Raw genomic sequence first — 27,352 nt, forward strand, 5'->3', positions numbered from 1 at the left:
TGATTTTGATAGATCCAACTATTCAAGATCACCTTTTTGCCTGGTTATTAAAGCAAAAAAAAATAGTTTTTTGGTGCATGTTCAAACAATTGGAGCGAACTGTTCGAACGATGCACTGTAAAATCAATGTAGGATGGAACAGCAAAAAATGAATGCGAAAGCTTGGGCACCGATTTGCTGCAGAGTTTTGTTCGAAGTTGCATATCTGTTCTGTCTGAAATTTATAAACAACACTCATGCACGCTTCTCAATAAAGACGCAGGTAATCACCCCTCATGGCTATTCAATCTGCTTCCCAAAAACCCCAGACATGGTACGGTAAACAATCGACCGCATAATTCCCTACCTAACTCCAATTAATGTGAATCGGGACGTGGTCGCGATCAACTCGAATTTTGCAATCTAATTTTTCTTGATCTATGAAGACTACGTACATGAAACATTGATCAATTGTTTTCACAACTGTTGCATGCCTGAAGTAGCAATTTGAGTGCTGTTTATTTAGTGGAAGCCGAGTTTTTTACGATCAAAATACAGAAGTAAAAAGAACTCTAACCTCAAAATTGTATAGGAAAAGGCCACAATCCCGATTCACCTAAAAAGTGCTAAATTTTAATTTTTACCAGCTAGCTGGCATCTCTATCTTATTTGCTTTGCTCCGTTAGGAGCTAACATCACTGCGGATCCGCAATATGCGGGCCCCATTGACAGATGCTTTGTTATGCGTATGAAAAGTTGCGCTGATATGCTATCTCGTTTACACACACGCTGAGATGTTAGTCCTCGAAACATGGCGGGATGCCAGCTAGCTGATTTTTACCTACTACAAATAAAAAACAGGATTTACGCTTTGCTCTTTACCAGTTCACATAAGCACTGAGGAAGACTGTATATCACAGTCGAAATATATATTTGCGGACTGAATTTCAATATTTATTTCCAAAAAATTTAGTAGAGTATAACGGAAACCGATAACTATTTCTTTGATTTCTGAAAATTACACTCCATATTTTCAATATACAGCTAACATATTGTAAATAAATTGTATCCAGTTATTTTCCCCGCCCTTGATCAACTTCCTTAGTGTAATAGTTGGCATGGGTTGATGGAAAGCTTACCCGAGAATATGCCTATGCTTAACATTTTTGACATCTACTAATAGCGGATTTCTTTATTCCACCAGCTCACCTCGTTTTGACCTGGAAGCGCACTAACTGCTGTCAAAACCCTTCTTTATTCGCTCGATTTTGACCCAGTTTTGACCTGCCGTGCCGCCCGAAGCGCCCTGTAAAATTTGTCAGCTTCAACCCACCACCGCACGTGCTAAGTTTGTAAACAATTATCTGGCATCTCTTTCTTACTTGCGTCTTAAATGGCGATTACGTTTCATTATTCCTCGGCAGTTTTGCCCGCGCACAGTGGAATAAAGAAATTCGCTACAAGATTGGAACCCACGGCAGCGACATTTACCCCGCGGTGTAGAAATGCTTGTTTGTGAAAACAAATGGAAGACATTGAAAAATATGTGAAGACATTACAAAACATGTGATTATGACCCAATAAGGTATATTACAAAGGAGTGGAAGATACGATTACAATATGCGATCAGAGGTGGCGAGTAAAATGTTGTGACGACACAACAATCGTTTACGTTCGGCATTCAGTGCGGATATTCGACAAATTGTTCTTTTTTCGAGTTTTTAACGTTCTACGGTTACCAAAAACTGGTGGTTTTTTCGGTTTCGAGCCAAAAAGTTAAGTACACTAATATCGCTTTTTACGCGGTTTTACGCTAATATCGCTTTTTACGCTATTTTACGCGGTAACGTTCTACGGTTACCAAAAACGCGATTGCCATCGTGTTCAGTTAAACTTGGTGGTTTTTTCGGTTTCGAGCCAAAAAGTTAAGTACACTAATATCGCTTTTTACGCGGTTTTTTTTACGCGGATTTCGGAATGTAAGCGGTTTTTTTACGCGGATTGCAGAATTTACGCGGTATTTACTTTGCCCAGATTTCGGTTTCCCTTCACTCGGAATGCAAAATTAACGCAGGTTTTTTTACGCGGATTCCGGAATTTACGCGTTTTTTACGCGGATTCCGGAATTTACGCGGTTTTTTTTACGCGGATACCGGAATTTACGTGTTTTTTTTACGCGGCACGTATCCCCCGCGTAAAAAGCGACTTTAGTGTATTAGCATACATGCTTCTCCCAAAAATCCCGATAATGAAAAACACTGACGTTTGTTCTTTCGGGTACCGGATCTTCCCGCAAACTTTTATGTTTGCTCACAACATTCCCGCGCGGAGGATTTTGAACATAGGTTCCAGGCGTCTTACAAAGTAGAATGCAGGCACGACTTCCCGCTTGAATGCATCTCCGGGTCTGCTTGCTAGTTTTCTAAGCGATTCTAAGTACACGAACTCGTCTCCACCTCAAGCTCATCGCCGTCTACGATGATCAGGGGTGGGAAGCGAACATTGTTCTTCTTCGTGATATCGTTCGTGATAAAATTACCTTGATATCGTTCGTGATTACAGTATCTTCAACATTGTTGCAAAAGTCGGCTGGAGGCACATAGCCAGGGCACGTTAAGAGCTTTTCTAGTTCTTCATGGTCATGATCCTCCTGCTGGCGCTTTTTACGTCTCCGGATTGTGATCATGTGGTTCCTTGCCCGTCTGTACTAGGTTCTCTCTCGTCCTCACCCTCAGGTAACTAACCCAGGCCCGGCTTTTCTCTGTCACCGCTTCCTCTGGATTTTTTTGTTTCTAGTGTCTTTGTTGCGGATTCCCTGATGGCCGTGCGAATAATAATCCAGTCATCCTCGAGAGAAGCTACGCCGAGCCCCTCTACCGTGGGTAGTGCAGCTTCAACCTGTTAGACTTCGGTAGCATGCGTATTCCGTAGCTGCTTGATGTTGAGCCGCGGGATTCGTGACTGATAGACAGTCGACAGTTTTGAGCGCATACAAACCGCATCTAAGTAGTGGTGCTAGAGACGTCACCGAGTAGGAGGGTCTGATGGTGCGCGTTGAAGTGTTGGCGTAAGCCGACATGGAGCCGCCACTAGCACAGATCTTGGTGGTAGTAGCAAATATTCGAATGACGCACCTCGGTAGGTGCGTATGTTGGTGTTGTCCGAGAAAAACCGTGCTGTCTTGGGTGAGCTGACGAGACACTGCATTTCTTACTTCAGCCGCTCCTGTGCAGTACAGACGCTTTTTGGGCCGCTTTTCCTGAAGATCAGGCGCACAGGGTTTTTGGGATAAGACGCTTAATTTAGGCTCAAAATTCATTTTCTGAGCAAACCCTTCGATATACGATATTGAGGTCTTAAGAAAAGTTGTGCAAACTTAACTGCACAATGGTTTCTCGGTAATACTTAATACCGAACTACTTGAAAACTTTTTAGTTTACCGTTATTCCGTAAAAAAATTACTGAGAAATCTAAAACCGAACGTGTTTACCGGAATACCGTAAATTTGTTTACACAAGAAAACCGTGAAATAGAGAATTTACGAGTTCAGTAAACTAAAATACCGAAACTCGGAACCCTACCATCATTTAACCGAGATTTCGTCGAACAAAAAAGCTTTTACCGAGATTCCGAATAACAGAACTGTCAAAATAACGAGTGCTTCACTAATAGTTTTGTTCCTGTTTCGGTGTAGATGTAAAACGAGCAGGATTTGCGGCTGATTATTATTATGGAAAAATTTGAAGACCAACTTAAATATTGAGTGAGTATACTGTTTTAGATCTTGTTTTTATTTTGCTGCGAAGAATATTTGAAGACAAAAGATTAATTCAATTCTTTCTTCACTCAATTTTGCAGGTTATCGACTCGCTTCGCCGGATGGAAGTTGCAGAGTGGTAGTTGCTACTTTATTTCCTAGAAGCAATACAACTGTCCTGTTTACACTAATGCTCTGTTTTGTTGCATCAGTTGACTTAATAATTAATAAATTTATTTGTATATTTAACCGTTTTTGATTATATTCTGAGTTTATCTGAAAAAATCGCAAAATACGTACTTTAGTCAATTTTACCGAAGTTCTCGTAATATTTCGACAGTTAAATTTTCCGAGTTCCGTAATTATTTATTGAGTATTTCGGTAAAACATTACCGAGAATCTCGTTAAAGTTTGACAGGTTTTCAATTTTTGGTTTTACAGAATCTCGGTTATTGATGTATTACCGAGATTTTTACCGAGATCTCAGCTGTTGAAATCTCGGTAATGTATTTTACCGTACTCGGTGATAATATCTAAGTGTGTGTATCTTGATAGTATCAACAACTTTGTAGAATATGTCAAATCTATATCTATCCTAACTAACTCCTGCTGCTTGTTCGGGGGTACTTATTCATTATAATCGCTATCCACAACCCGCGTTCCGTCCGATTCCTTGCAGCTAGGCTGTGCGTTAGGGTGGCAATGCGATGTATGGAAAAAATGAATTTGAAAAACCGACCATGTACATTTTGTTGATTTGCCCAAAGTAACAACCTGTGCAAAATTCCAGCTTGATAAGACATGATTTGTGCCTCAAAGCGTTTAAAATTTCTGTGTTTTGACCCTCGAAAAGTAACATTCCGTATAGAAAATTATGTTTAAGACGCCTAATAATCATTAACAGAATTTACATGTGGTTTGGTGAATCATTTTAATGTTTATTAGGCATTTTGAACTAGATTTTTTATTAGGGAGGTCCATTTTCGAGGGTCCAAACATCAAAACTTTGAACATTTTGCGGCACCTTAGGGGTTTACCTTAATTTTTTTTTATAAAAATTATCGTTATCATTTCGTGCTCTTTCACGATTTCACTAAATTGAAAATAAATTTTATTAGTCTTTATAATAAGTAACCATAAGAAAAACATTCAGTGAAATTATTCTAATTGCTCAATTTAGCCAGATCACATCTGTTCTGGGACAGCAGTCAAAATGGAACGCAATTTGGTTCGCAATTTGTCCAGACCTACTTGATTAGCTTTCCGGTAGTAAGGTAGCTTCTGGAGGTCGTCATACCATGCCTTCACCTTCGGCCAACGAGAGCGCTCGATAGGACAAACAGACTCCAATGTGCTCAATGTTGAAACGATAGAAAAATCGGCAACGGTTAACTGAGGAAAAATAAGATTTAGTTTTTCTGCAGAATGATTCGAAGTAAGTAAAATTATTAAATTTACCTCGTCACATGCAATAAATTTGGTTTTGGATAGATAAAGTTCGATATAATCTATGGCCTCAGTAACAGGTTTCAAATGAGCCGAAATGTCGTTCAGTTTATCTCGGAAAATTTTGCGCTGTAGATGAACAAATATTAAAAAAAAAACTTAATAAAAACACTTAAAACCACGTGCTTACCATCAATTCTGCATCTCGCTGAAAAAATATGGAATTATTGAAACACAACCGATTGAGGACTTTGGCACGTTTTTTGTGGTCGGCTAATGAAAACGACGTACCTTGACCGTAAGCATCGCACAAGTAGACCAAAATAGCATGGCTGTCTGTCAGAACGAGATCGTCATGTTCTAACACTGGAACCGTGTGCAAAGGATTGATCTAAAAATGTGACAAGTTTTACTTACTACGAGTGTAACTTTTATTACATACCTGAATGTAGTCTGGATTTCGGTGGGCGGCACTAAAAAGATCAATCCATTTCAAATCGATTTTTTCGTTGATGTCCAAAGCAGCCAGTGTCAGTAAAACACTTCGGACTGGTGGACTGACATCGTCGTAGTATAGAATTGGTTTAGACATTGAGATGTGCTTATATCTGCAAAAGGGAAGCTGTAAGTAAACTTCCAGTATACCTACATCAATCGTGAGTATTGACAAAGAATCGTATTTAATATACTGTGATGAACGCCCAATTATTGCAATTTTTGTTGAAACAATGGTTTTTTCCGATTGATGTTTATCCAAAAATTTCTTTATGATGAATCAGAGTATTCATTTCCGTCATGAAAATTATTGATATAGATCAAATTTCGGAGTTTTAGGCCAGTTTTCATCGACTGATTAAAAAAGGCGCCATACTGACTAATCCGTTCCTCACCCTAGTTTAAATTGCAGTTCGATTATAAAACAAAATGTTGTTGAAATGCGGGACGTCTGGTCACTTATTGAGTTACGTACTTTATGCAATGCAAATCTAAATAAACAAAGGATATCTAAAGAGCTGTGGCTGCCTTCAGAAATGCATTTTTCTCGAATGACAAAACAGTTTATTACAAAACGCACGAGATAACTATCATCAGTATCGTTATCATACTCATATTAAAATAGATACAATTTTTCTTAGCACTGATAAGGAACTGCTTCGATCCAGCATCTCAGTTCAAGCGACAATGATCATGGTAGGGTGCATTAGCTAACCGTTGAAGTTGTCGTTGAAAGACTCGTGTTTCACCGGGTAAACCACTAAGTTTCGAGTTTCAAACTGCGGGGAAAAGTGCAACGATGCGCAAACTAGAATCAAGGCTGAGGAGCAAGATTACTCTTAGAAACAAATACTATTTCCAAGATTAACCATTAAAAATTGTTACGTTATCATTTTCGTTAATCTGTTTGCAAACGATAGAGTAAGACCAACAAACTTTTTTTTTTTTTTTTGAAAGCGTCTCTGTATCACTTTGAATATTATTTCAAATGATCAAGGCTGTTGACGATGTTGTTTAGTAGAAAATATGTTAATGTAACAGAATGCATTAAATTATTAAATAGAGTAATTTAAGACCTGTGATATACTCAAACGGTCACACTGAACTCAATTCTGAAATAGACTAGGTCCGTAAAATTACGGACAAAAACTATGGACGAAACGAAGTAACAATGCTTACCAAACTTACAAACAACCAGAACATACAGAGTAAAAGGCAATCCTACACCAAAAAACTAACCACTGCATTAACGATCATCACAAACGATCGACAGACAGAGACTAATCTCACATTCAGATGAACACAACATACATTTCAATCATTTCTCTTCATTTATTCAACTTCGTTCCGTTTCATTCGCGCCAACCGGTAGAATAGTCGTTGGACTCAAATAAGCAATTGCAGTGACTGACTGTTTGTGATAGAACCAATACACTTAAAGCCGGTTTTTGGTGATAAACTGTGATGTAATGTTACTCAAGTATACTATCAGTATCTACAAGTATACATTAGTATCTATAATAAGCACACTGGTGTTTGTGTTTGGCGTGATCACTTTAGATAGCGTTGTTTTTGTATTCTTCATATAATAAGTGACAATGATATGGTAAATACAAACAAAATCACTGCTTCAACCGGATCATTTATTACTTGGCTTTCTGACGATTCTCTTCAAGCTTAACCTTGTACAAGTTAGCCAATTCTTCCGCGCCGTCCTGGTTGATGGTCTTATAGTAGGGTAACTTCGAAAGACGCTCCAACCAAGCCGCCAATTTCGGGTACTTCTTTGCGTCGATCGGAAAGATGGCATGCATGGACGCTATGCTGGCCACGCAGCTCAAATCCGCCAACGTTAGTTTGTTACCAACGATATAATTATCGGTAAGAGTATCATTCAAGAGCTCGTACGCCTTGTAGAGGTAGTCGATCCTATCCTGAGGGGTCTCGGTAGATCCGTAGTACAGAATAGGTTCCTGTTGGTGCATGAAACGGCAGTTATTATTAATTGTTTCCAACCAGCAAAAGGTTATCGCTTACCAGATAGAACCGAAGCCTAGCGAAAAGCACACCTGAATCGAAATGAAGTGCCGAGTTAATTTTGGCACGAGTCGCTAGGTCATCGGGGTACAAACTGCTGCCCTTAGCGTACTTCATAGCCAGATAGGTGTTAATCGAATGGCTGTCGTACACGACAGTTCCGTCCTCATCAATAATCAGAGGGATGGTATGTTGCGGATTCATCTAAACGAGCGAATGCGATTTAACTAATATCAAGGTCCGAGCAGTTTTGATCTACGTACCTTCACGAATTCGGGCTTCAGATGATCGCCTGCCAGTAAATTAATGGGATGAATTTCCACCTCCAGACCAATTGCCTTGGCGGTCAATTGCACAGAACGCCCTGGAGGGCTCAGTTTCGCCGTATACAGTACCACCTTACCCATGATTAGACAGAGGCTAGCTTTGCAAAATTTGCTCTACTGGCAGACGAACTGTTCACTCGTTCAATGTTGGGATTGAACTGACCGTTTACTGCAATTACACTCGATTGTATACTCTACACTTGTTCGCGCCCAGGCGGTGCAATCACGTATTTGTTTTTACTTACATGACACACGAGATTTGAATATGTCGTAGTAAACTTATTTTTTTATGAATTATTTCATGCTTCATTAACCATTGAAATCGTTTAATGTTAGTATCAAACAAAAATCAAAGCAAAAAAAATACCTGTTTTGTGTGTTCTTGTGGCGCATTTTCAACTGCCAAGCGAATGCCCAGCTGGTGGTCTTTGCAGAACAAAAAAATGATAAGGAAGTCAAACAAACACTTTCTCACCCCTTGTAGCTCGCATGATGAGGAGATAGCGTGACAGGAATATTTTAGTAATATCTTTTTCCAATCATACCCTAAGAACATTTCTATCAAAAACTCATTAGGAGAATTGATATTCTGTTAGATTAAAGAGCTAATTGCGTCCATTTTTATTCTTTCAGATCAATAATGTATAAATATGGCTTTCTTATATAACCAATCACATATGCAGAAACGGTAGACAAAGATCCGCCAAGACACTCATTTTTATTATGCAATGATTACTCATCACTTTGGCTTGGTTTTGAAAGTAACAGATGGCGTACTTCTCTACCCAATCAAAATCTGTCCTATTGAACACGTAAGGACTAAGGTTACACACAATATGGGAGTAACTCCCATGACTAATTTAACTTTATTGTGGGCTTGTGGGCGTGAAGCATTTCTAGTATTTTTATATAACCGAACAATGTCTTATCAACTATACAATACCTTTGATGCAATTATTCTTTGGTATTCAAAGCACTTCTACAATATTAACAATAATTTTTCAGACTCTCCTGGACCTCTCAAAAACTGATTTGTATATTTTCTGTATTTCGGCTGTAGTCTTTTTAAAAGTTTATATTATCATATTATTGTCATTATGTATGTTATACGATTTAAACCTCAAACATAAATTATTTCCGATCTTTAAGTAAGATATATGAAATAGTTTCAAGCTATTAGATTACGTACACCAAAATGATTTACTTCTCAAAAATCTGTTGCCTCAGATTATATTTTAAACTATAACTGAAGCTAAAAATTTTTTCCTCGATTTTATTAAAAATAGTTAATAATTTTAAATAAATTCACTCAATTATTCAAAAAGTTCAAATAAGCTTAAAATGTTCAAAAGTTTATAAAAATTTAACACACAATTATTGGAGATTGCTTGAATAATTAGTTAAAAAATCAAGGCACACGCTACTTTCATAATAATGAGATTCTTATAGGGAATCTGCTCATATATTCATCTCATACAACATGAAAACGGTTGGCAAATGGCTGGACACGTGTAACTTGAGACCCTAATGTGGCCATTCACCTCGGTCCAGCAACTCCTATCCAAACCTCCACGTGGTGCCGACCGGAATACGAGTAACCTTAGCGGAGATCGGGTAACCAACCCCGGTGGAAACTATGGTCGTATGCTGACTGGGAAGGGGGTCGTTCGCGGCTGTATCTCCATAGGGGCGGCGTACAACAGCGTCTGACCCGGAGCGGGCGGCTGAGTTATGGAATGATGTATCCCGCCAGCTACACCTAAGATGGCAGCCCCATCAGCAGGATGTAGGTATCGCGACCCTGGTAAGGTAGCATACCGAAACCTTTCATCAACCACGAACAACGAATTTAGAAATACGGAACGGATCAATCGGCAAAGACCTAGGCTACGAACACGGAAAAAGATTAAGGTAAACGATTGGAATTCGGGTACTTGGAACGTCCGATCTCTCAATGAACCGGCGCGGGCTGGCTTGCTTGCTCGAGAACTACAGCGGCAGGGAGTCGAAATCGCAGCGATTCAGGAGGTTCGGTGGCCAAATTCCGTAGAAAGGGAATTTCGTGCGATAGACCGTATTGCACGCACTTCTTTCAAGTACCACATCTACTACAGTGGCGGCAAAGCAGCGGAACGGGGCGTCGGTTTCGTAGTGCTGGGAAATCAGAAAACAAGAGTCATCCGGTGTAGGCCCGTAGATGACCGTAAATGCGTGTTGAGGATTATAGACCGTTCCGATAATTATAAATACACTTACGATCAACCGTCATTTCAAATAACGTGCAGTATTCAACCAAACGTTGGCTGCGTCCTGTTGTTTACATCCAAAAGAAACAGATGCTGTCATTTTTTCTAACATTTAGTGCGAAATTTTAGTGCGAAAACATTTAGTGCGAAAGTGCGAAAAAATGCGTGGCCTTTCTCCCGAGCAAAGAAAGCGAATTGTGCACAAATGGGGCACCGTGAGTGGTCTTTCTATAAGAAAATTAGCCAGAGAAGAAGGTATAAGTGTCGGAGCAGTTCAAACCGCATTGCGGAAGTATTGTGAAGAGTGCACATTTTCTGATGCCCCAAGACGTGGTAGAAAACCCGGGCCTGTTGATCCCACAATGGTCAAAAAGGTTAAGGAATACTACAAGCGGCATCCTTCAGTATCAGTACGAGATGTGGTGAGAAAGCTTGGAACCTCGGCGAGTAACGTTATGCGTGCCAAGGGAAGAATGGGTCTGCAGACCCGTCGGAAGCAGAAGCAGCCAAAACGAAATCCAAAACAAGCTGAATCTGTGAAACCGAGAGCTCGGAAGCTTTATGACAAACTTCTGACCAAAAAAATGGGGTGTGTTATCATGGATGACGAAACATACATAAAACTGGACTATAAGACTCTGCCAGGACCGCAATTTTATACATCACCGAAGATGTATATCCCTGGACCAGTGAAAGCTATTTACACCGAAAAATTCGGCAAGAAGGTAATGGTTTGGCAGGCCATTTGTGAATGTGGGAAAATATCTCGTCCATTCATTACGAATGACACAATGAATGGTAAAATTAACGTGAAAGAGTGTTTGCAGAAAAGGTTGTTACCCATGGTTAAGCAGCATAACAATCCTCCAATCTTTTGGCCCGATCTTGCTTCCTGCCATTACTCTAAGGATGCACTAGGGTGGTAAAAAACAAATAATGTCACATGTGTCCCAAAGGAGATGAATCCTCCAAACTGCCCTGAAATTCGCCCTGTTGAAACTTTTTGGGCTTTGACCAAGGCAAAGCTGAGGAAATATGTCAAACCAGCGGACAATGTTGAAAAATTTAAAAAAGATTGGCTTAAAGTGGTAAAAATGGTTAGAGAACTCGCGTACCCTACGAAAAATAATCCCAACTTGAATTGAAACTGGAAAGAAAACACTTATTATCTATGTTTCAGAATAAAATGACCCGGAAAATCCTGTATTTTTTGTTTTATTCAAGAAAGAAGATGTATTTATAATTTTCGGAACAGTCCATAAGGGCAAATTCTTCAACTACAGTTTAATCAACACCTACGCACCGACAAACGACAAATCCGATGAAGTCAAAGATGAGTTCTATGACAAGCTTGAGCGAATCTATGACGAGTGCCCAAAACACGACGTAAATGTCGTCATCGGAGACGCAAACGCACAGGTTGGGAGTGAGGAATTCTTCCGTCCGGTCATTGGAAGGCATAGCCTCCACTCGTCAACCAATGAAAACGGCCTGAGGCTGATAAACTTTGCCGCGGCCAGAGGAATGGCCATATGTAGCTTCTATTTTCCACGTTTGAATATTCGGAAACACACCTTGAGGCATCCAAATGGAGAAGCCTGCTCCCAGATCGATCACGCACTGATTGACGGTCGGCACTTTTCGGACGTTACTGATGTTAGGTTTTTTCGGGGACCAAACATTGACTCTGACCATTATCTCGTCGTTTGTAAGATCCGCGCACGGTTGTCGAACGTGCTGAAATCTCGCACAAAGAGGACGACGAGTTTCAACATTCAGCGGTTGAAGAAAGCTGATGGCGTGGCAGCAGAATACGCCAGAGAGCTGGATCAACGGATCGCAGAACAGCAGGAGGAAGGAGTGGAAGACATAAATGGGCTGTGGAGCAGTATTCACGGCGCCATCGAAATGACTGCGAGAGAGGTGGTAAGTACGACGCGTGGAGGACAGCCTAACGGCTGATTCGATGCTGAGTGCCAGAAAGCGAAAAATGAGAAGAACCGTGCCAGGAGCCGCATGCTCACTGCGGCTACGCGTCAGAACAGAGAGAGATACAGGCTGGCAAGAGCTGCCCAAAATAGAACCCACCGTCGGAAGAAGCGCGAGAACGAGGAGCAGGTGCTCGCCAGCGCAGAGGACAGCTATGCTGAAAACGACGTGCGGAGATTCTATAGAACTGTCAACAAAGTCAGAAGCAGGAATTTCCCTGTGCCGGTCATGTGTAACAAGGACGGCAACCTGCTTACTGATAAACCGACGGTTGCAGCCAGGAAGGAGCATTTTCAGGCGCTATTGAACGGTGAGGAGCCGGATGAGCAGAGCAGGAACAGGATGACGATTAAGAGTGACGAACAAGCTGTGGAGCCACCGACACAGGAGGAGGTGAAAAAGGCGATTAGTGAGCTGAAAAACGGCAAGACCGCTGGGAAGGACGGTATCCCGGCCGAACTTCTTAAAGCGGGAAGCGAGCGGCTGTACTATGCGATACACCAGATAATACTAAGAATCTGGGCGGACGAACAAATGCCGAACGACTGGTTGGAAGGCCTCATATGCCCTATCTATAAGAAGGGCCATCGATTGGATTGTGGCAACTATCGAGGGATAACGTTGCTCAACTCCGCATATAAAGTGCTCTCCCGTATCCTGTTCTTCAGATTGAGACCGCTAACGGAATCCTTTGTTGGCGAATACCAGGCTGGTTTTCGACAAGGGCGTTCCACGACGGATCAAATTTTCACCCTGCGACAGATCCTCGATAAGTTCCGGGAGTACAACTTATCGACTCACCATCTGTTTGTGGACTTCAGGGCGACATACGACTCAGTGAAAAGAAACGAGCTGTGGCAGATCATGCTGGAACACGGTTTTCCTACGAAACTAATAAAGCTGAGTCGTATGACACTGGAGGGAGCAAAATCGTGCGTGCAGATAACTGGCGAGACATCAGCCGCGTTCGTAACGTTGGATGGACTGAAGCAGGGGGATGCGCTCTCCAACCTACTGTTTAACATCGCTCTTGAGGGTGCAGTACGAAGAGCAAACGTCGAAAGAAACGGTACGATCATCACGAAATCTCACATGCTTCTTGGTTTTGCGGACGACATCGATAACATCGGTATCAACCGTAAGGCCGTGGAGGAGGTTTTCGTACCTTTTAAGAGAGAAGCAGCGAGATTGGGACTTGCCATTAACTCTGCCAAAACGAAGTACATGGTAGCTGGCAGAGAGTGTGGGAGTCCCCGTGGTGTTGGTGCTGTGGTGGAGATAGATGGGGAACGATTTGAAGTGGTTGACGAATTCGTTTATCTTGGTACACTTGTGACATGTGTCAACGATATGAGCCGTGAAGTGAAACGACGAGTTGCAGCTGCGAACAGGGCTTTCTACGGACTGCGTGACCAGCTAAGGTCCCGTAGTTTGCAAACTCGCACAAAACTAGCGCTGTATAGGACGCTGATACTCCCGGTGGCCCTTTACGGACATTAAACATGGACGCTGAAGGAAGCTGATCGACGAGTGCTCGGAGTTTTTGAGCGTAAAGTTCTGCGATCGATACTTGGCGGTAAATTGGAAGGTGGAGTGTGGCGCAGACGCATGAGTCACGAGTTGTACCAGGTATAAAAACATGCTGATATAGTGAAGGTAATACAGCGGGGCAGGCTTCAGTGGGCTGGACACGTAGCCAGGATGCCTGACGAGAGAGCCGCCAAAACTATCTTCAGTAGAGAACCAGGGAGAGGCCGTCGACTCCGTGGTAGGCCTCGCACGCGGTGGATGTGCGCGGTGAAAGAAGATGCACGATCTGCTGGTGTACGGGGAGACTGGAGAACTAAACCAATCTGCTAATCCATGGAATGGATTCTTCTTAGTTCACTTTAGATTTCTCATAAAGTATAATTCTCAAAAACTTACATGAAAGATCTAAATTTGATATTATAGTTGGGCATCTGCACTCGAAAATTTATTTAATTCAATCACCTACCTCAGAAAAAAAAATCCGCGCATCGTTCTATACGGCTATAGATGTGTTTTGGAGTGTACATTGTATTTCGTCGCTGTCAGTTTTCGTGGAGTATGCCATGCCCAAGGAAACAAAACAAAATGGTTCAGAGTTCAACAACACTAGGGTATCCCAAAAAAAATTGATGTTGAAAAAGTCAAGGTGCTCAGCCTAAATTAAAAGATAATGTTATTAATAGCATTTTCAGAACATTTCGACTTCCTGAATAGTTTTTTTTAATAGGGGGAATGTTTTGTGATTAATTAATTATTTACTAACATTTATTCAGAATTTTTATTGTGTGTTTTGCCACAAACGGTGACATATCAACACTATTACATATATTTTAAGCTTAATTTCATTAAAAGATTGTAATTGCTACCGCAGTTAAGTGAATATAATTGTAGGAAAGTTGTAAGCCTACTTGTCAAGAAAAAAAACTTTCTGAAAAGTTGTTTTCAGGTTGCCCAAACGGGATTCATGAAAAAATGACTTTTTTAAGCTACAAACCCACTATTTTGCACTTTTTCAAACTCTATTCGATTCTAAAATATTTCCATATAATTTTTATTTTTGTGGGGTCATTTTTGAATATTTTGCATGGTTTAGTTCAGCATTGCATTCAGTTATTTGACTCCCAGAGCCCATTGCACATCACAGAAAAATTATTTTTTTCCATAATTTTTAGATGGAACCCTTCAAAACACAAATGAAAAAAATTTTTGATCAAGAACTGAAATTTTCATTGCAAAGCGGGATTTATGACGAAAATTTACATGAAAAAAGATCCTTGATATCTTATCGGGGGTCTGAGATATTGACATTTTTATATGTGATGGAAAACTATGGAGTTTAACAAGTATGTTAAATGACTGTTTTATTTTGGGAGATAAAAAATAACAATGTTCAGAAAATAAATGTATTTTTGGAAAGTTGATAACTTAGTAGAAGGTTGACAAATTCGGTAAAATCTGCGAAAAAAGTTAGAACGAAAATTGTGATTTTTAGTGCCTTTTAATAGAAAACTTAATGTTGCTCGTATTATGTAAGAGATAGGAACATGATGTCTTCGGTAAAGTTTTTTGTTTTAGGAAAACCTAAAATTTTGTCAAAGACACCTTGCGTCTATCTTATTCTGATTAAAAGTAAATTTTTTATCTCACTCATTGGTGGATTGATCACCCATATTTCTGCATAAAAAGATGCATTTTTAAATATCCTGAAATTTCTCCGAACATACCTTATGGCTCTAAACAATATTGGAATCACTATTCAATTGATCGCACAAAAAACGGTGAAATAAAACACTGTGCAATGGAGATATTGAGATTTAGCGACATTTTTGTGAAAATGCATAGTTTTTCATCACATGTAAAACGCCAATATCTCAGCCCCCACGATAAGATATCAAAGATCTTTTTTCATGCAAATTTTCGTCTTGAATCCCGCTTTGCAGTAAAGATTTCAGTTCTTGATCAAAAATAATTTTTATATGTCAAAGGTTCAAGGGTTTTATCTAAAAATTATGATAGAAAATTCACTGTTTTGTGATGATCAATGGGCTCTGTCAGTTAAATAATTGAATGCGATGCTGAACTAAACCATGCAAAATATTCAAAAACAACCCCAAAAAAAATCATTCCGCGTCGAACACTCGACAGAAACGGACGTGCAAAGCGGTCGTTCTATTACAATCCGGTCCGTGTGTACGAATAGCCAAACAAAAGAGTGTATTATTCGCGCTAAAGGCCAACTAGATTGTGAGTTGTGTTGCTACGTTCTGTACCCGGCTCGCAACTTTGGCTGTATTGGTGCAAAATACCAGCTGCAGTTTTGATCTGTGCACAGTGAATAGATCTTTCTAATTCAAGGCCATCAGTTGACAGTCGAGTCGTGTCGCTGTGCTGAGTGATCTCACACCCGGCTCACTGCTGGTGGCTGTATTGGTGCTGCTGTACTGGTGCTGCTGGCTGCTTTGGGCGCAGCTTCGAACGATCGGACAACCACTGCTGGAAGGAAGAAGTAAATAGGTACGTGTTCTTGTCGGCGCTAGTGTGCTACATTTAGCGCGATGGATATAGATCCCTCGCCTCCCGTGCCACCATCCCCGAACCCCCCTGACCCTGACCCTTCTGTTACCCCCTCCCCTGTTCATTCTCCAGTCCCCCCTCGCCCCAGTCTTTACCCGGACGGATCTCAACAGGGCAGCTATACTGTTTATTTTCGTCCAAAGGCAGGAGTGAATTCAAAGCGATTAAACATACTGCAAATTTCTAAAGACCTGACGAAGGGGTACAAGGCCGTGACCGAAATTTCCAAGGTCCGACCTAACAAGCTCCGTGTCGTGGTCAGTGATCTGGCACAGGCCAATGCTATCGCTTGCTCTGAGCTCTTCACACGCGAGTATCGCGTTTATATACCCGCACGAGACGTGGAGATCGACGGTGTCATAACCGATTCGAGTCTGTCTGTCGAGTGTATCCTAAAAAGCGCAATCGGTTGCTTCAAAAATACCGAAACACAGGCGAAGATTTTGGATTGTAAGCAATTGCGGTCCATGTCTCTCGTCGGCGGTAAAAAAGTTTACACTCCGTCAGACTCGTTTTGCGTTACGTTTGCAGGATCCGCACTCCCTAGCCACGTCTCGATCGACCGGGTTCGTCTGCCTGTGCGATTGTATGTACCCCGTGTTATGAATTGCACCAATTGCAAGCAGTTAGGCCACACAGCCGCCTACTGCTGCAATAAGGCACGATGTAGCAAGTGTGGGGAGACTCATGCGGAAGATTCTTGCAGTGTTAATGCTGAAAAATGTATTCACTGTGGGGAAAACCAGCATGAGCTCTCCACATGCCAACCGATTCTGACGATTCATCAGCGGGAACATCATATGCCAATCCTGGGAGTCTAGGAAGAGGAAAAATGTTTCTTCTCCTAAACTTCCCCGTAAAGGTCCTAAGATTTCCCAAAGTGTAATGAAAAGTACGAACAAACCAAACAGTGCTGCGGAAAAACCGAAGCAAACTCCTCCTGGGCTTGCAAATTTAAAGTCCCAGAAGGAGTTTCCAGCACTGCCAGGAACATCTAAAACCCCAGTTGTTCCTTTTGCACATCCAGTTGATGAAACAAACTCTGGATTAGTGAAATTTTCTGACATTGTGGACTGGATTTTTGAAAATTTCAATGTACCCGATCCAATTAAAATTTTTCTTACAGCATTCCTCCCGACAGTTAGATCATTTTTGAAGCAGTTGACTGCCCAATGGCCCCTCCTTACAGCGATTGTATCCTACGATGCCTAATTCAACTGCGTATATGAAGGATTCTATCTCTGTCTTACAGTGGAATTGTAGAAGTATTTTACCAAAAATTGATTCGTTTAAAGTTTTGATAAATAAAAACAAATGCGATGCATTTTCCCTTTGTGAAACTTGGCTTACTTCAAATATTGATCTCAACTTCCATGATTTTAATATTATTCGCCTTGATCGAGACACCCCATATGGAGGAGTACTTTTAGGGATTAAAAAGTGCTATTCTTTCTATCGTATTAACCTCCCCTCGATTCCAGGCATCGAAGTTGTCGCATGTCAAATGTCAATACAAGGTGAAGAGCTTTGTATTGCCTCAATATATATTCCTCCCAGAGCACAGGTTGGGCAACGGCTGCTTTTTGATTTAATAGAACTTCTTCCCTCGCCACGTTTGATTTTGGGAGACTTCAACTCTCATGGTGTGGCTTGGGGTTCCCCTTACAATGATAACCGCTCCTCTTTAATCTACAACCTTTGCGATGACTTCGATATGACTATTTTAAACAACGGTGAAATGACACGTATCCCGAAACCTCCAGCGCGCCCAAGCGCTTTAGATCTATCCTTATGTTCGACGTCGCTACGGTTGGGTTGCACATGGAAGGTAATCCTCGATCCTCACGGTAGCGACCATTTGCCTATTCTTATTTCAATTACAAACGGGTCAACTCGCATGCGACCAATTGACATTCCGTATGACCTCACACGGAATGTCGATTGGAAGTTATACGAGGAAATGATTTCAAAAGCGGTCGAGTCGATTCAACATCATCCACCACTTGAAGAATACAACCTCCTCGCGGGCTTGATTCTCGACGCCGCGTTGCAAGCCCAAACGAAGAAATATCCCGGCGTAACGATCAAAGAACGGCCTCCCACTCCGTGGTGAGACCAAGAGTGCTCCGGTGTCTACACGCAAAGATCCGACGCGTTTTTGGCCTTCCAGAAGGGAGGTATACCTGGCGACTATTTACGGTATTCGGAGCTTGATACCAAGCTTAAAAGTTTGGCTAAAGCAAAGAAACGCGGATATTGGCGTCGGTTCGTGAACGAGACGTCGAGGGAGACATCGATGAGCACTCTTTGGAACACAGTCCGAAGAATGCGGAATCGCGTAACGGTCAACGAAAGCGAGGAGTCTTCAAGTCGGTGGATATTTGATTTTGCCAGGAAAGTATGTCCGGACTCTGTTCCTGAGCAAAACATTGTTCGCGATGCGTCTCCGGGCCACGACGCGATAGAATCACCTTTTACGATGGCAGAATTTTCAGTTGCCCTCCTATCCTGTAACAATAACGCGCCTGGGTTAGATAGAATCAAATGCAACTTGTTGAAGAGTCTACCCGGCAATGCCAAGAGGCGCTTGTTGAACTTGTTCAATAAGTTCCTGGAGCAAAACATTGTACCGCAGGATTGGAGGCAAGTGAAGGTGATCGCCATCCAAAAACCAGGGAAACCAGCTTCTGATCACAACTCTTATAGGCCGATTGCAATGCTATCCTGTATCCGGAAATTGATGGAAAAAATGATACTCCGTCGTTTAGACCATTGGGTCGAATCAAATGGTCTACTATCAGATACTCAATTTGGCTTCCGCCGTGCCAAAGGGACGAATGATTGTCTTGCGTTGCTTTCAACAGATATTCAGCTGGCGTATGCTCGCAAAGAACAAATGGCGTCTGCGTTCTTGGACATTAAGGGGGCTTTTGATTCCGTTTCTATTGACATTCTTTCGGGTAAACTTCACCGACAAGGATTTTCTCCAATTTTGAACAATTTTTTGCACAATTTGTTGTCCGAAAAGCACATGCATTTTACGCACGGCGATTTGGCAACTTTTCGCATTGGCTACATGGGTCTTCCCCAGGGCTCATGTTTAAGCCCCCTTCTTTACAACTTTTATGTAAATGACATCGACGAATGTCTGGCAAATTCATGCACGATAAGACAACTTGCAGACGACAGTGTAATCTCTGTTACAGGAGCCAAAGCTGCCGATTTGCAAGGACCATTTCAAGATGCCTTGGACAATTTGTCTGCTTGGGCTTTACAGCTAGGTATCGAATTCTCTCCGGAGAAGACTGAGATAGTAGTTTTTTCTAGGAAGCATGAACCTGCTCAGCTTCAAACACAATTAATGGGTAAAACGATTTCTCAGGTTTTGGTACACAAATATCTTGGTGTCTGGTTCGACTCTAAAGGCACCTGGGGTTGTCACGCGAGGTATCTGATGAAAAAATGTCAACAAAGAGTGAATTTTCTTCGTACAATAACCGGACAATGGTGGGGAGCCCACCCAGGAGACCTTATAAGGCTTTACCAAACAACGATACTGTCTGTTATTGAGTACGGGTGTTTCTGCTTCCGCTCCGCAGCAAACACACATTTAATCAAACTGGAGCCAATTCAATATCGTTGTTTGCGTATCGCCTTGGGTTGCATGCAATCGACCTATACGATGAGTTTGGAGATCTTAGCTGGAGTACTACCATTGAAAAACCGCTTCTGGAGCCTGTCTTCTCATATTCTAATCAAATGTGAGGTATTGAACCGTCCCGTGATTGAAAATTTTGAAGAGTTAATCGAACTTAATTCTCAAACCCGTTTTATGACATTGTATTTCAATCACATGTCCCAAAATATTAACCCTTCTTCGAATATTCCAAATCGTGTCGACTTATCAAATACTTCTGATTCTACTGTGTTTTTCGATACATCCATGATAGAAGAAACTCGTGGAATCCCGGATCATTTACGCGTGCAGCAGATCCCTAAAATTTTTTCCAATAAATATCGAAACATCAACTGCGACAATATGTACTACACTGACGGAGCACTTCTTGATGGGTCCACTGGCTTCGGTATCTTCGATAACAATTTAACCGTCTCCCATAAGCTCGATAATCCTGCTTCTGTTTACGTCGCAGAATTAGCTGCAATTCAGTACACCCTAGGGATTATCGAAAAAATGCCCACGGACCATTATTTCATCTTTACGGACAGTCTCAGTTCCATTGAGGCTCTCCGATCGATGAAAGATGTTAAGCACTCTCCGTATTTCCTGAGGAAAATACGGGAACATCTGAGTGCTTTATCCGAAAAATCTACTCAGATTACCTTAGCGTGGGTCCCTTCTCACTGCTCCATACCGGGTAATGAGAAAGCGGACTCTTTGGCTAAGGTGGGCGCAACAAACGGTGATATTTATGAAAGACCAATTGCCTCTAATGAATTTTTCGCATTTGTACGTCAGAATACGATCATCAGTTGGCAAAATTCTTGGACCAAGGGGGAACTGGGAAGGTGGTTACATTCCATAATCCCCAAGGTATCGACGAACCCGTGGTTCAAGGGGTTGGATGTAGGTCGGGATTTCATTTGCGTGATGTCCCGGCTTATGTCCAATCACTATAGATTTGACGCGCATCTCCGTCGTGTTGGGCTCGGGGAGAGTGGTATCTGTGCCTGTGGTGAAGGTTATCACGACATAGAGCACGTTGTTTGGTCATGCCCTGTACACCGTGACGCCAGGTCTAGATTAATAGCTTCCCTGCAGGCCGGAGGTAGGCAGCCGGCTGTTCCTGTTCGTGATGTCTTGGCGAGCCGTGACCTATCCTACATGTCCCTTATATACGTTTTCCTGAAATCCATCCACGCCCCAGTTTAGTCCTATCCCCTTCCGCCTACATCCAACCAAACGACAAGAACACGTTAAGACCCCGGATCCGGAAACAGCAATCAGACCCGCACGATACTCTCAAGGCCCGATGGAAACAACCCAATATGCCAGTCCGTAATATCTTGGCCCAGCAGCGGAACAAATTTAATATGCTGCTTACCTATGGCAATGAAAACCATCAAACAGCAAACCGGTGCTTTTAATGCAAAATATTGTAGCTTTAAGTTAGATTTAGTTTCAGCTCGTAGTCGGCAGCGAGGATAAAAAATTTGCTTTTAGTTATTAAGATACTTTAGAAAGTAAGCTACCAGATAAAATTGGCGCCGTTAAACATTGAATTGTATTTGTGCCGTGTCAAATAAACTATAGATGAAGAAAAAAAAACCCAAAAAAATAAAAATTATATGGAAAAATTTAAGAAATGAACAGATTTAAAAAAAAGTGCAAAAGAGTGGTTTTGTAGCCTGAAAAAGTCATTTTTTCTTAATTTACGTTTGGGCAACCTGAAAACATTTTTTTAGAAAGTAGAAATGTTCTACAAAAATGCTATAAATAACATTATCTTCCAACATCGATTACATTATTATAAAGTATTTTATTTGACCTTTACTGAATTGAACATTTAGCAGACTTAGCAGCGGAACAACCTACACAGGATAAAGTACACTACATGGGACACGAACTGCAAAAAACAACAGTTTTACACCGCACGCTTAACAAACAAAAATAACGCGTGTGATCGTAGCCGCAATCGAGGCAAAACTCCATATCCCGCGATGGCTGCCTTCGCAGCCGACCAAAAGAAACCCAAAAGTCAGCTTTCAGCACACCAGTTTTTAATAGCTAAAGACAAATCGAGACCTATCAAACCCGAACAATTAATTATAAACATGACAAAAAAAACTATCAAACCTAACTAACGCGACAACATCGTTCACAAACGAAAAAAAAACGAACAACGGGCGAGGGCAGAGTACCATGACTAGTAATCGAGTAATCGTTGGCAATCTTTAAAATAAAACCTAACTGCCATGTCGAATATTAAGGTATCGTGAGTTGAATGTTTGAGCAGTGATTCTAGAGTTCGCATTAATCAGAGAGGTTTGTGAAAAATGTTTTTTTTTTCACAAAATTTAGGATTAATTTCGCTAAGTTCACTATTTTCCAATTGCTGCAAATTCAAAAAGAACAGGTAAGCGTATTTCGTTTATTTTTCAATGATTTCGTGAAAGTTTGGTGTTTAATCCGTGCATTCTCTGCGCACGTCGTTACGAGGTGAATGAGGGAACAATGTCCTATTTTTATCTGATAAGACAAAGTCTCATATATCTGGAAGACGTGTATTTCATGCAAAAACGTTTACAAATGAATACAAATGGAGTGTCGCATTTATAGCTTAGCAGCGGAATTTTTTTCCACGCTGGCGAGAACGGCTTTTGCCAACCCATCGGCGCCACTGCCGTTAGCTTCCTCGTAGTAAGGCAATTTCTTCAAACGATTCAACCAAGCGTAACATTTGGGATACTTCGTTTGATCCAGTGGAACAACGCCAATCACTGATGAGAAGGATGAAACACAGCTTAAATCAGCAATGGTTAACGATTTACCAGCTACGTAGTCATCAATAAGAGTATTCTCCAGCAGCTGATAAGCCTTCTGAATATATTCCGTTTTCGCGGTAGGAAGTTCTCCACTGCCTTGAAACAGGATTGGTTCCTGGAAGGATTGACATAATCGATTACATGTCACATGTAAAAAATCGACATAAATTAATGCATACAAACAAGAATCTCATCCGAGCGAACATTACACCGGATTCAAAATGGAGAGCAGCATTAACTCGCGCCTGTTGGACAAGATCTTTCGGATATAGGCTGTCGTCTTTACCATACTTTGAAACCAAATAAATCATAATAGCATGACTTTCAGTAATGATTGTTCCGTTATCGTCCAGTACTGGCACAGTGTGCTGAGGATTTAGCTGGAAAATAACTCAGAATGTATTTGAATGACTGATTTGTATTTCGTGTAAATTACGTGTTACCTTCATAAATTCGGATTTCAAATGTTCTCCCGCCAAAAGATTGACAACTTTTTGATCTAGCTCGATACCCAAGGCTTTAGTAGTTAATTCCACTGCCCGACAGGGCGGGCTGAAGTGCAATGTATAAAGAGTTACTTTAACCATTTTGTGTAAATCCCGACAATGTGCGACTTTTCTACCACCCAAAAGAAACAAAACTGATGGACCACACGAAAAAACACGCAACTAGACTGAAATCTTTAAGCCAGTTATAATTTACTAATACATCAACATTTTTTATCTGTATAAATGATACATTATGATTGATTTCATGATTCATTTCGACCCTTTCTTGAAAAGATTTAGCGTTCGCTAAATTCCAAATATTAACAAAATCAACTTTTACTTTCAAATCAATAGTTCGACAAATGTTTGACTTTCCTCCGAACGAAATTATTACGACATGCAAAGAAAGGTCAAGCATCCGGTATCTGTGTACCACGTCAACAGCATAAGATTCAAGTGCAAGTCATTCTGTCGCAACATGTTCTTGTTACACAATATTTGCCGATTGTTTGACGCTTAACCTGATAAACAGATTCAAATCAGGAGCTTCATTATGGCTGCAAATATATTGTGCAAACAAAACCAATTACATATCAGAATAACGAATTAATTTTAGTTTTTGAAGCTAGTTCCAGTGAACAATCCTCGTATGATCACTTAAGTTGAAAACGTTTCAATGTGATGTGTAATCATGTCTGTTCTAAAAATGTAATATTTAATTCCTAACACCTTGTCGTTTGGATGACGGTTGAGCTCCACCGGAGCGGTAGTACTAGAAATGATAAGAAAATTTCCAACCCTTTCGATCTCTTTTTCACTAATATTAAATTTTATTGCAGATTTTGAACTTGAAAAATTTATTTCATGAACGAGTAATAATTGACCCAAAACATGTATAACAGGAAAAATAAATCAAAAATTTTATCGCCTTATCAAAATAAATAACCACGATGCGTTAAAGGGGCGAGTACAACACAAGCAAATTCTCCACGGCTTGCCGGCCCGGCTTCAACACAAGTTGGCACCAATACTGCCATCCAGTAGCTGTTTGTTGAAACCGGTTCGTCTTTAGTGTCGTTTGCAAACACGAAAAATATATCATCCACAGTAACAAACAGCGGCTTCGTGACAACAGTAACCACTAAGTTCCAGCATAAAATTTGAACAGATTGAAGGTGAATTTTCACTAAAAATATGGCCCCTATCACTTTATATACAACCTATCGAACCCCGGCCGGAAGAGCGGTAGAGATCACCGCTAAACTCATAGGAGTAGAGCTGGACATCAAGCTTGTGGATCTGGTGAAAAAGGAACATTTGACTGATGAATATCTGAAGGTAAGTGTTGATTTGATTGATTAGAAAGAACGAAGAAATGTATTTTATTCTCTTGATAGATGAACCCTCAACATACTGTTCCGACCATAGTCGATAACGGTGTTGCTTTGTATGACAGTCATGCAATTATCATCTATTTGGTGTCGAAATACGCCAAAGACGACAGTCTGTATCCCAAAGATTTGGTGACGCAGGCACGCATCAATGCGCTGTTGCATTTCGAGTCTGGAGTGTTATTCGCTCGGCTTCGTGGAACGTTAGCACCCATATTTTACCAAGGAGCTCCGTCGGTGCCAGAAGATAAGCTTAATTCTATATACGACGCATACGTGCTTTTGGAAGGAATGTTGCAATCGGATTATTTGGTTGGCAATTCGTTAACGCTTGCAGATATCAGCTGCAGTACTTCACTGTCGACATTACATGCACTGTTTCCAGTAGACGCAGATAAGTGCCCCAAACTGATTGCTTACCTAAGCCGGTTGGAACAAAACCTTCCCAACCACAAAGAGTACAACTTGGATCGTGCAAAGGCAGCGGAGGCTTTTTTCAAACAAAAGCTGATCGAAAATAATAAGGCAAAATAACTTTTTTTGAAAAATTTTTATGAATTTGGAAGGAAGAATTAAAAAAATCCTATTTGCATTTACATATTATGGTTATGTTTTGAATTTGTTTTTTAACGCAAGCTCGACTGTCATTCAATGTTCAAACTCGAGGATGTTTCTTTCGATTTTATTGTGATATAATCTACCTCGATCCTTTTATGATTTTATTGAATTATTCGTCAATTCTCTAAAAATATTCGAAAATGTTATTATTATCGTGATATGAAATACTCGCAACAGTGAGTCAAACGAAAACTGATTTTAACGGGTGACAACTAAAAATTTGGATTTTATAGAGGCTCTCTTACTCCACAACAAACAAGTTCAGAGAGAAATGAGAGCATGTATATCAAAGCTCTCCCTCTCTCCTCTTCATGCCAGTACTTTCTGTTTGTTTATGCATGCCCAATTAAGGTCAAAATGGCATCGAAAAAAGGAGCATTCCGCAAACGCATTGTACAATTCGCTATATACCTACTGCAAAACAATTTTAGCAAAAAGTTCACGGTAAACTATTTTGGAGGCGAAAATCTTCTGGTTTCTATTGTGTATGATTTTCTTCAAACCCCAACTATAATCCGCCAGGAAGGTTGTAGAAGACCGGTCAGAGTAGTGGGCAGAAAGGGACTTTTTCTTTTTTGTCTAAATCAGTGGTTTCCAACCTTTTTGGCTCCGCGGCCCCTTTTGCTGAACACAAGAGCTCCGTGGCCCCCCAGAAGAATTGTAGGTACAAGTTTTGCTATACGAGGCTGCGTTTTTCAGTTTCATATAGTTTTGAAAGCCTAATTTGTTTCACGTTTCAGTCCTAGTACACAAAAGAGTTGATAAACCGCCTTCACAGAGGTATCTACAAAGAAATTTTAACTACCTGTCAAATTTGTCAAGAGCTTCGCGGCCCTCCTAGGTAAGTCTCCCCTTGCCGGCCGCGGACCCCCGATTGGGAACCACTGGTCTAAATCATGTTCAAAGCTTAGTGACTTGGCTATCAATCAAAATGTATACCAGAACGAATGTTTAAACAAAATTATGATTCCATGTCTTTCAAAACACTATACCGAAGAAAGGTATGTGTTTTGGACAAATAAACTATCATCACATTACGTCAATGAAACACAAACGTTCCTGAACAACCATTCGACTCCATTTGTACGTAACCCAACGAACATACCTCAGGGTCGTCCAATTGAAGATTTCTTTCTCAAACGTTCAATATTTTTTGTTAGTTCATAATGAATGTATCTTTATGAAAAACAAAGAAGTTATCCTTCAAATTCATCCACCTTTTTACTGACAGCAGTAGAAAAAAATTCCAAAGTTTTAGTTGTCACCCGTTATGTGAACATGCTATTATTACTGTGATTTAAAATACTCGTAAGAGTGGGTCAAACTAGCAATGCTCAGAGGGAGAGATATGCGGAGAGAATGTTGTGAGCCAAACGAACATGTAAAAATCCGAGCCAAACGAACAAGAAAGGTAACACATTGAGAGGTATTGCAATCAGGTACAATAAAGGATATATTTATTTTCGCACGTTTTTCATGCTCTATTTATTTCCTGGAGAGATTTGAACATTATGTCCCAGTTTAGTTATAAAAGAGACTAATTTTGACAAGATGAAATCAGAATTCGACTCAGGTAAGTGAAAATAAACTCATGCTTATGTTCTCTATGCTTATGTTCTCTAACTATCTCTAACTATGTTCTCTAACTATCTCTAACTATGTTCTCTATGCTTATGTTCTCTAACATCGAGTTGTCTGATTCTACTAAGATTCGAGCCCACGACCACCTGCTTTGTCAAAGCGAGCTCGTAACTACTAAACTAACTAATTTATTTTTTCTGTGTGGACTCATCACTGTGACCAGAGATTAGATCTATTGTGATATTGCCCAGGTGTTTTCTGTACTCCGCACTTCACATTATTGTGTGTAAGTTTTACCTTTCCGTTTCAAGCTTACTACTCTACCTCCTAACAATATCGCCTAATTACAATTCCCTGGAGAGAACTTTTATACGTTACTCACACCAGTTTT

The 27,352-nt window shown here is 40.8% G+C and overlaps 3 protein-coding genes across 5 annotated transcripts; 1 reads left to right on the forward strand and 2 right to left on the reverse strand.

Annotated features, from left to right (window-relative positions):
* Positions 1 to 4,806: 4,806 nt before the first annotated feature.
* LOC129729382 (glutathione S-transferase E14-like) lies at positions 4,807 to 7,290 on the reverse strand. 3 transcript variants are annotated; one of them, XR_008728669.1, is made up of 6 exons: positions 6,073 to 6,366; positions 5,625 to 5,790; positions 5,474 to 5,573; positions 5,373 to 5,390; positions 5,195 to 5,311; positions 4,991 to 5,128 (listed from the first exon to the last, which is right to left on the reverse strand). XR_008728669.1 is itself a non-coding variant. In XM_055687911.1 (5 exons), exons 2-5 carry the CDS (start codon positions 5,772 to 5,774, stop codon positions 4,922 to 4,924), a joined length of 675 nt encoding a protein of 224 aa, XP_055543886.1. In that variant the 5' UTR covers positions 5,775 to 5,790; positions 6,857 to 7,290; the 3' UTR covers positions 4,807 to 4,921. The 3 variants fall into 3 exon arrangements, 2 of the variants coding, with proteins under 2 accessions (XP_055543886.1, XP_055543887.1); XM_055687911.1 differs by lacking the exon at positions 6,073 to 6,366 and adding an exon at positions 6,857 to 7,290 and having other exon boundaries at positions 4,807 to 5,128; positions 5,373 to 5,573; XM_055687912.1 differs by having other exon boundaries at positions 4,807 to 5,128; positions 5,373 to 5,573; positions 6,073 to 6,361.
* Positions 7,213 to 23,530, reverse strand: LOC129728270 (uncharacterized). Its single transcript, XM_055686699.1, has 6 exons — positions 23,327 to 23,530; positions 23,063 to 23,263; positions 22,675 to 22,998; positions 7,978 to 8,154; positions 7,715 to 7,918; positions 7,213 to 7,650 (listed from the first exon to the last, which is right to left on the reverse strand). The coding sequence occupies exons 1-6, from the start codon at positions 23,468 to 23,470 to the stop codon at positions 7,324 to 7,326; spliced, it is 1,377 nt and encodes a 458-aa protein (XP_055542674.1). The 5' UTR covers positions 23,471 to 23,530; the 3' UTR covers positions 7,213 to 7,323.
* Positions 23,531 to 24,311: 781 nt separating this feature from the next.
* Positions 24,312 to 25,358, forward strand: LOC129729383 (glutathione S-transferase 1-like). The gene is made up of 2 exons (XM_055687913.1): positions 24,312 to 24,709; positions 24,769 to 25,358. Exons 1-2 carry the CDS (start codon positions 24,566 to 24,568, stop codon positions 25,294 to 25,296), a joined length of 672 nt encoding a protein of 223 aa, XP_055543888.1. The 5' UTR covers positions 24,312 to 24,565; the 3' UTR covers positions 25,297 to 25,358.
* The last annotated feature ends 1,994 nt before the right edge of the window (positions 25,359 to 27,352 follow it).

This window comes from Wyeomyia smithii, chromosome 3 (assembly GCF_029784165.1).
Source record: "Wyeomyia smithii strain HCP4-BCI-WySm-NY-G18 chromosome 3, ASM2978416v1, whole genome shotgun sequence".
NCBI classification, from domain to species: Eukaryota; Metazoa; Arthropoda; class Insecta; order Diptera; family Culicidae; genus Wyeomyia; species Wyeomyia smithii.

Bases quoted from the DNA above. Each gene is read 5' to 3' on its own strand.
- LOC129729382 (XM_055687911.1), bottom strand. From the start codon at position 5,774: ATGTCTAAACCAATTCTATACTACGACGATGTCAGTCCACCAGTCCGA. The intron at 5,574-5,624 runs GTATGTAATAAA...TCACATTTTTAG, and splicing joins GAAATCCAGACTACATTCAG to ATCAATCCTTTGCACACGGT. The intron at 5,312-5,372 runs GTAAGCACGTGG...GTTCATCTACAG, and splicing joins AGCGAGATGCAGAATTGATG to CGCAAAATTTTCCGAGATAA.
- LOC129728270 (XM_055686699.1), bottom strand. From the start codon at position 23,470: ATGGTTAAAGTAACTCTTTATACATTGCACTTCAGCCCGCCCTGTCGG. The intron at 22,999-23,062 runs GTATGCATTAAT...CAATCCTTCCAG, and splicing joins CTCGGATGAGATTCTTGTTT to GAACCAATCCTGTTTCAAGG. The intron at 7,651-7,714 runs GTAAGCGATAAC...ATGCACCAACAG, and splicing joins CTAGGCTTCGGTTCTATCTG to GAACCTATTCTGTACTACGG.
- LOC129729383 (XM_055687913.1), top strand. From the start codon at position 24,566: ATGGCCCCTATCACTTTATATACAACCTATCGAACCCCGGCCGGAAGA. The intron at 24,710-24,768 runs GTAAGTGTTGAT...TTCTCTTGATAG, and splicing joins TGACTGATGAATATCTGAAG to ATGAACCCTCAACATACTGT.